This window comes from Frankliniella occidentalis, unplaced genomic scaffold (genome assembly GCF_000697945.3).
Source record: "Frankliniella occidentalis isolate FOCC.00 unplaced genomic scaffold, Focc_3.1 Scaffold21, whole genome shotgun sequence".
NCBI classification, from domain to species: domain Eukaryota; kingdom Metazoa; phylum Arthropoda; class Insecta; order Thysanoptera; family Thripidae; genus Frankliniella; species Frankliniella occidentalis.
This window is the reverse complement of record NW_026267151.1, coordinates 759,346-768,262: the sequence shown is the minus strand read 5'-3', so window position 1 is coordinate 768,262 and position 8,917 is coordinate 759,346. Positions and strand designations below refer to the sequence as shown.

Below are 8,917 nucleotides of genomic sequence, written 5' to 3'. Positions count from 1 at the left end.
GGGGGGGGGGGGCACCTGCTGCTTTGCCTTGTGCACTGCCAGAAAAACGTTCTCGTAAAGTTTTGAGTCTGTCGTGTTGTTGGGGTGGATGCTTTGAAGAGGAGGGCTGCAGGCTCCTCACTCACTTCTGAATATAAGACGAGACCCGCCGACTCGACTTTTCTCCGAAGTCGCAAGGGAGGGTATAGTTTTACGAATCAGAGGAAATGGGAGAGGGGAGGAGGGGGAGGAGCTTGAGGAGCAGAGGCTGGGGGCGTGTGTGGGAAGGGATGGCGTGGGGCGGCTCTATGGGGCTGCTAAGGGGAAGGGGCTGTACCGGAAACGGGCTGTGAACTGTATAGGAAATAATTCTTGCCAGCGTATGCCATTGTCAGCTCTCTGGGAAAACAAGCAGCCTATGAACAAGCAGTCACGTTCGGCAACTACTCACTGTCCAGGCCACCGAGCTGTCCACAACCCTGTCCCGCTTCCAAATTTCTAATCCCACGAGATTCTTTTGAAATGTTCAGCTTTATTAGAAGTAGGCGACGAAAAAAACTGCAAAATCGAAACTATGTCAACAGTGTTTTCGTGTGCGATAATTTTGTTGAATCAGTTGGCAGGGACAGTATAAAGACCCTGAAGAGGGGAAGGGGAAAGATGTGTGGAAGGCCGATTGCCCGCCTACTGCGACAACGCGAAGGTCGTCCGAGTGCTTGTGAGACCCCCACCTTTTTTTTCGGCGCCTAAAAATTGTCGCGTGCAATTATGAGGCTCTACAGTACTTGTTAGATTAGCCGGGAGGAATGTGGGACAACTAATTACCTGCTTGCTGCCTAATATAACAAAGTGAGGGAGAATGAGGAGAGCACAGCGTGCAGCTCGGCAGAACATTGCGCTACGCACCACGTTACTTTCTTGGTCATTGGTTATGGTAATCTTGCCGCATCGACTGTCGCAGTGTGTGGTGTGTGTGTGTGTGTGTGTGTGTGCGTGCGTGTGCGCGCGCGCACAAACGAACCAGCAGGCAGAAACTCCCGCACCAACAGTGTTGCCTTGATGTACAAGGACACAAGAGTGATGGTGGAAGGGGCAGCCCTTCCGGCCAACATATTTGGGTATTCTGCCAGCAACCTTTCCTATCGTTTGGAGACGGAAAAGGGGAGATCGCTGCCGTATGGGGGAAGCGTAAGAATTCTGTTAACGCTGCTACACCAACAACTGCCACGGTGCTAAAAATTAACAGTGAATTTCTGCGTAACGTTATGGTGAAACCTGCATCACTGTGAGTTACGGTGCACTTTCACTAAGGTAAATATCACTGAAAGCCAAGGTGACTGATACAGATCACCGTACCCTACAATGAAAACCGCCGTAAATCTGAAGTTCAAGTATAATTACAGTGAATTTCACCGTAACTTACGACGAAATTCGCCCATTCGTCGGGCGTCTGCGCATTAGCCTATGAGAGAGAGAGATGCGGTGGCGTGGATGGAGACGGACCGGGGGGGGGGGGGGGCAATAACCAGCAGTGGTGGACCTCTGCGCGCGGTTGCGGCAGGTCGGGGCTCGTTGACGCCGTCCCGCTCGGCGCCCGGAGTGTAGGCAGCCCATTTGACACGGTCCCCGACCCCGGACCCCGCCGCCGTCGCTCGCACTGCGGCTCCTTGAACCAGTTCCTATGATGTTTATGCAGTCTTATATTGCACGGGTGCGACGTAGCTATCGACGTGGCGGGCGCGCGACTTGTCCTAGGGTTGCGGGATTGGTGGCCGATGATTCGCTGATCACTGCGCAGATTTCCCACGGGGCCTATTAGCTGGTGATACTGCAGAGGACAGAAGTAGGCGCCGCCGGTCAATATTGGGGCGCTGATGTCCGATAAGTGAGGGGACGAGTAAGGGTGAGACTGGGGGGGGGGGTGTCGTGCTGTCATGGCGAGATATTCTGTGCGACCAACAGTCGCAGAAAAATGGTTCGTTTCGGTTGCCGGCCTTGGCCAAAACAAGTGTGTGTGTGTGTGTGGGGGGGGGGGTGCTGCCCAGTGCCCAGGTCGCTGGCAGCAGCGTTCTCTCTGTTGTGTTGCGTTATCGCCGTGCGCTTCTGATTTTGCCCGAGGACGAGGCCGTAAGGAAGAGTAGGCGTACATCTCGGATTAAACACCCACACATGTTACCTTTAATTTACTTATTGGAGAAAGGGCAATGAAATATATAATGCCCTGCATAATTTCCCACAGGCTCTGTCTGTCCAGTCTCTCCCCCTCTCTCCCTCCGAAGGGAGACGGCGATCGGATGGGCCGGGGTGGGCGAGGGGAGAGGGTTGTCAGAGGCGGGCGGGCTGCCCCCGGCGCACGGCTGCCGACCGGGCTGCCTATCGCCCGCCTCACAGGGGCTTTCGGTCCCCGCCGCGGAGCACTCTCGCTCACACCTGCGCTCTGCGGGCTCTGCGCCGCGCCGTCACACTGTTACCCGTTGCTGAACGGGAGGCGCGGGAACACCCGGATGTGACGTGAGCTGGTGTGGCCTCCCTCCTGCGCCGATTGTGTGACGTCACTTTCGCGCCAAAAACGACTCTCAGCTGTTGTCTTTGAAAGTGACTTACCTTCGGATGATGGTGAGTGGCGTTTTAATTCCGCTCTCCCTCCTTGTTTCTCGCCCTCTTTTTATTTTTTTCTTCATCACCTTTTCATGTTTTACAGTTGTGCCCTTAGCCTGCTGGCTGTTGACTTTTTGCCCGTGTTTTCAGTTTTTAAAAAGTGTATACCTCCAAAACTAGACAGTATACCTAATTAGTTAGTCATGTTCGGGCTGCATCAGCAGACAAAACATTAAAAAAATATTTGAAAAAAGCATCCACTGTAAAAATTTATCTACAGATTGAACAACCGTTTTAAACTGTTAATTGGAATAACGGTGGTATGGTGTTAAATTCTGTGCGCTCGGTTTACAATGAATTTTAACAGTTTAGAACGGACTACTTTCGTACCATACACCGTAAAGAAGAGCGTAAAATTTATTTTTGACTGTTACTTTAAATATTGTATTGCAATTGCGGTATTTGACAATAGAGAAGGTCTCAGCTAACGTTAACTCAATGCCAGCGCCACATCTAAATGAAAGACGCGCGAAAACCGACGAAAACACTGGGTCACCAGACGTAAACACGCTCATGAATTTTTCATTTGAGTAGAGTACTGTTCTAGTTCTACCCCGTTCTCCCCTTTTGTAAGGCCGACCAGTAATCGTGCGAAATAATTATTCGATGTCCCTTTCTAAAAGGTATGACAACGATTATCGTGTGGTGCTGTAAACAGACATCATGAAGCGATATTTTTGTCGGACAGGACGCAGCGACGGGTGGACGGTCGGGCTCGTGGCGCATGTCGTCTCGGGAGACGGAGCGGGTCGGTCCGGCCAGCGCGAGCGGTCAAAGAGCGGCCGCGCAGGCCAGAGCCGCGCGCTCTGGTCGCGGCCGCGTCGCGCCCGGTCCTGCCCTGCCACCCCACCCCCGCGGCCGGCCGCCGGCCGCTCGGCCCGGCTGTCTCGGATCCACGAGCAGTGTGGCGCGCGAGCTCCTCTCTTCTGGATTCAATTTTATTCCGATCGGAGGCGCGCGAGTGATAGGTCACACTTGTTGCGCCTCGCCGCCCCGCCGCTCCGCGTCAAACGCGTCAAACGTGCCGGCCGCGCGTCGCCCCGTCGAGGAGGTCCGCGTCGAGGAGGTCTTCTCTCGCTCTAGTGCTCGGGGTCGCTGTGGCGTACACGCGCAAAGTGCGTCCCGGAAGACTTACGTGACGGTGCCAAGGAAGACCACAACCAGCTGCATTAGTTTCGTTTCCCATATTTGTCCTATCTCTTTACGACGTTCCTGGAGGTGTCGTTTGTGAAGATGCCTCTGTCATTGACAAAACTATCAGCTGCCTGACTTTGTTGAGAGGGACTTGTTTTGGGTACGCGTGAGGCCACCTATTTCGAAGAAAATTGAGTGAGAAAGGGGTAGAGTGGAATTTTTTTGAAATACATCTTTAGTTGCATCCGGCTTGTCACCCTGCCGAACTGACATCAAAACGACCATTCCAGACAGAGGTAAGGGCTGTTACGATGTTAATTTCTTGGAGTAACAAAGACCGTTTCTAGTTCTGACCCATTTGTGGTATACATCGAATCGCAATTCTCAGTAAATCTAGGACTCTCTTACGGCTAATGTCTGCGCTGCCTTTGGTGCTGTTTTTCTGCACCAATTTCATGTTTCGCTCGCCCGTTCATTTACATCTTGCAGGAAACTTTGCAGGGGCCGGCGGGGAGGGCCGCGGGGATACATGTGGAGAAGGGAAAGAGGAGGAGGTTTGGGGGGGGGGGGGGGGGGGGGTGAGGGCGGTCATGTGATAAGCGCCGCCCTGATGTAATATCGTGCTATCGTGCCACAATCCGTATAGGAGGGACCTCGGAAAAATTCCGCCAGCCAATAATCTGTTATAATGTGATGACTGTTTGGGATAATGCGCGGAAGGGAGTGGGACGAGGATCCGAGAGCATAGAGAGATAGAGGGAGGGGCTGAGATAAAAGGCGGCCGGCTATAAATAAAAGACAACAATATACATACCTCTGGTCAGTCAAACACCACGTGTTTTGAAGACATAAAAGATCATGATACACCTGCATATGCATTTCCACATTTTTCTGACCGATTTAAGCACGAGAAACGAGTTTCAGGTCTGAAATGTGTGGGGATCAATGTACAGTTGTTTGTGCTCGATTAATGCGGCATATTTATGGGCAAATATTTGGTTAAGCGTTTGAAAAAAGCCCTGCAGTAGTATAGTATCACTTGACATTATTGCTACTTCCTGCTGTTCAAAGCAAAAAAACCCAACAAAAACACGAGCTGTGCGCTTGATATTGGTAGTTCCCATACTCTCCGACTGACAGTGTCCAGAACAGTTCCCGCCGTCCATGACATTGTAGCTCGACAGCGATGTTGGTATGCACATAAAGACAACAGAATGTTTTTAACGGCGACTGCGAGGTGACGGCTTTGCACAAATCAGGCGCTATTTCAGAGGATGCCCCGGTGCCGGAGGCGCTTTCATAAGACGGATGTTCCACCAGCGTCCTCCAGCAGCGATAATCTATTCATCTATCGGTGGTGTTGTCTGCCTTGGGCGGTCTTCGCGCTGCATACACAGACCGCCCCGCCCTGCCTTGCCCCACTCCACTGCCCACCACTGCTTGCCTGTTGGGTCAACGATTATTGCAGCGACCATACGGGAAGTGATTAGGCGTCATCTGACCATCGGTATTTGAAGCGGACTAAGAAAATGCCGAAACTATATTCCAAAACTGTCCCCAGTAGAAGTAAAATTTATTGAAAAGTGTCATGACTTATGACGTGTATCATACTTCGGCGACCGCGCGTGAACGGTACGTTTAGCCATCTCAGTCAGTTCAAGAGTGTGTGAGGGTTGAAAAGAAGCAGGCGGTATAACGATAACTAGATTCAAAGACCCGAAGACTTGCTTACAAAATCACGAAGAATTGTGTGCCAAGAATCTAATCATTCGAGAAAATATAATTGGGTTCGGTGCGGTTAGGTGTTTTATCGGAAAATAATCAATTTGAATATTTACCCTGCCACTCAAAGTATGAAGACAGTACAACCAACCAAGACTATATACTAACACTTGGGAGATTATTGCCTACCCTTTCCCTTTACCATAGGAAAAGATAGGAGGGTTGTCTCAAATCTGAGACAGTTCTACACTCGGCGTGGCAGGGTATCCTCACCAAATATCAGGTTTACACTGGAAACGCAAGTGTGTGAATGTCGCTCGCAGGTGTGTGAATATCCATTCGTACACTTATGGGGGTAAACGTGTGAATTTTTCCTAGAAAACTCACACCTTTACCTTCGCCTTTACCCCTCTAGTGAGCGACATTCACACACTTGCGTTTCCAGAAAATTGTTGAAATTAAAATCCTGGTTTAAATTAGCAACTTACATTTACGATGACGATTATTATGGCGTTTTATATTTGGCATTGACAACGTGCAGTATGATAGGATTCATCGAAGGAAATAACAACACTGATAAGTTTACCTACATAGTAAAGGCGATAAGCATCGTCATGACTGTTGGTGTCGTTGGTGGGTTTCGCAATGTGCACCACTTTTAGGTGCACACACGTGTAGGCCCGGCCGGCGCCACGTGTGTGCACCTGTCGGGTGTCTGCGCGTGTCGCAGCGGTTTGCACAGGCCAGCCACGCGTCGCCTCCGCGCCCACGACGGGCTCAGTGGTGATCGGTGATCAGTGTGCTCGCCTTGCCGCAGCCGTGTGCCGGCCGCGTGTGCCGTGTGCCGAGTTCTCCCAAGTGCGTGTGTGTGTGTGCGCGCACGCGCGTGCGTGCACCTGTTGCGGACATCTCCGACGACATGGAGTCCAAAGGGGCTGGTGTGACGTCCGATCGGATGGTCTCGCCGTCGATAGGTATGGCCAGGCCAGCTGCCATCATGTGTCAGCGCCACAATACGAAGGTTGTGCGCGTGTGTGTATGTGTGGACAGGAATGTTTTCATTTCGCTATGGAAATTGTATGCACCAATTGTGAACTAGTTCTGTAATCATTATGATGAATGGGGAAATTTTCGTTAATTCTGTGAGTTAAGAGTAAAATTAGGTTGTTTTCTTTTTCCAAACGAAATTAATGCGTGTTTGTTACGGTTGTATGTGGTTCCTGAAACGTGTATAAGGAGACTTTGAGGCCAGACTTCATCGCTGTCCACAGCTGTCCACAGCTGTTAGGAGTTGTTCAGAGATCAGACAGGCCGTGAGGCGGACGAGCACGTGCAAGTGCTGCTCCGTGAATCATTGTCGCTGCAAACGGTTTCCAGTAAACTACAGTTGACCGGGTCTGTCCATGCTGCCGACGTTAGAGGAGAGATACAAAGTTCTTGTCCATCATGCAACTCGTTCGTAACTACAAGTGCAGTTTTCTCAGCGGTTGGGTATTGCTCGCTGGATTTTCACCTTGTTCTTAGCACGAAACGTCATGAAAGGCGTTTTCAAGACGTTTTGGAAAAACCATGACGTCTTATGTAAGAAATGCATGGGAAACGTCATGGTTTTCCAAACGTCATAAAAACCAGGACGTCGTTTTTACCGTGCTGCCTGCAGATGTATGGGCGGATCGCCTACTCATTGCCTGGATTTGTATGTTTTACTCGAACAAAGTTAAACAGGTTTTGTTTTGCGTTGATTTGAAATATATTTCTGCATTTAAGTATACGGACGAAAACATGCATTTTCGCTCACAAATTTGTCCCAAACGACACTTAAGATAAAATTTGAACAGGCGTCTGAAAAACTCGTCCAAATACAGTGTACTCGTGTGAGCGAAAGGGATCCCTACCCTTCAACAAGTGAAGCTGCGAGCTCCGTGACGCAACCCTGATTAAGGCCGGTGTCGGCGCTAACAAGGTCCCCTTGCCAGCCACCCTGCGCCCACACCCCGTCATCCCCTTTTCGACTTCACATTGTTGTTTGTGGGGTCGATATTCCTGGTCCCTGCTCCTCTTCGCCTATGTCGCGCTCGGCCTTGACACTGACTCCGTGGCATGTGAATGGTGCTTAGGGTGGCGGGGGCCTCGCCTAGCTTTCCTTGTTTCCTTCCATCCTCTTGCGAACAGGAACGCACGCGCGTGGGGTTGACTACGGGCGGGCACTACCGATGCATGGTGCCTTGCGGCTAGTACCGCACAGGCAACCCACCCGCGCTCCTGTTCGGTCGCCCCGACTGAGGCTCCGATGTATATAGATGGCCACCCTGTGTCAATATGTGCCACTTTCTGTAGTGTCCTGGTGGACGCGGGGCGACGGCGACGCGCGAGACGACGCGCGGCGTTGTTCGCTTGGACGCCTTCCGAAACTGTTTCATCAGTTCAACAACAATCTCAACACCAATCCGAACTGGCAGTCCACCGCTCTTATTAGCAAATCGGGGTTGCTTATTGTCATACGAAAAATAATGAAGCAAAAATAAACAATGAGAAACAACAAACTGAATTTGTAAACAAACGTTGAGGTCGGCCAACAGGCCCGTAAGGCGCGGCCCATGGCAACAGGCCACCGCGATAACAGCTATAGTTGCGCTGTCCCGATCCCGGTCCCGGTGGCGGACTGGGCTGTGCGAGAGAGACGGTTTTGCTCATGGGAGAAAGACAGATGGAAGGAAGAGGGGGCGAGACCGCAAAAACTTGAATCTTTCCAAGACGCGTGTGTATCTGTCCTTCTCATTATAAGTAAAACATCTAAAGCTGCTATCGTTCTCCCTTTTCTCGCAGCATGACTGCGCTGTCTTCCGCTCCAATGTTCTGACCTTTGCTCTTTAGTATATTTATATACGAGGCACCGCCACTGATCGCAACGGGGTCACGGTTCGCATGGCGCCCTTTTCAGACTCCTTTTACTTTTTTACGATTTCGGAAAATTAATGTACATCGTGTTTGCCACCATACCTTTCCCTCTCCCCCCTTTGACAGCCCTTATACAAAGAGGGCGCGGTGAGCATAGCTAAGGCGCTGGCGCTATCGAAACAGGGGCACTGCGCGGCTGTTGCCGATACTGAAAGATAACAATGTGGCTCTGATGATTCTCTATTTTTATTCTTGTGTCATAGGGGCAAAGGGGATCTTAAATGTCGGTTAAGGCAATTATCGAACAGACCGCACATTGCGTCCCGCAACTGGATGAGGCACGTTAGTTGGCACATCCGTAAAGAAATGCGTGGTCGAGTTCAAGCACTGACGTGCCGATGTTGGGGAGCAGGAAAATCTTCAAAACGTCGCCACGCTACGCCAACTGATGCACTTTCATTTTGGGAACACGATTAAGATAAGGAGAGAAGAAGGCGATAAAAATAATGCTTATGAGCACGGGACA

General features: G+C 50.8%; 1 protein-coding gene across 2 annotated transcripts in view; it reads left to right on the top strand.

Moving 5' to 3' along the window:
• Positions 1-3,523: 3,523 nt before the first annotated feature.
• LOC113204501 (monocarboxylate transporter 10) overlaps positions 3,524-8,917 on the top strand; it is a gene marked incomplete at its 3' end in the record, with an annotated part of 28,026 nt that continues 22,632 nt past the window's right edge. Inside the window, 1 exon segment of one of the 2 annotated variants that reach the window (XM_026419686.2) lies at positions 3,524-4,067. Coding sequence is in view for 1 of the 2 variants with exons in the window: in XM_026419685.2 (XP_026275470.1) it covers positions 6,413-6,467 (55 nt within the window). 2 annotated transcript variants of the gene reach the window in all.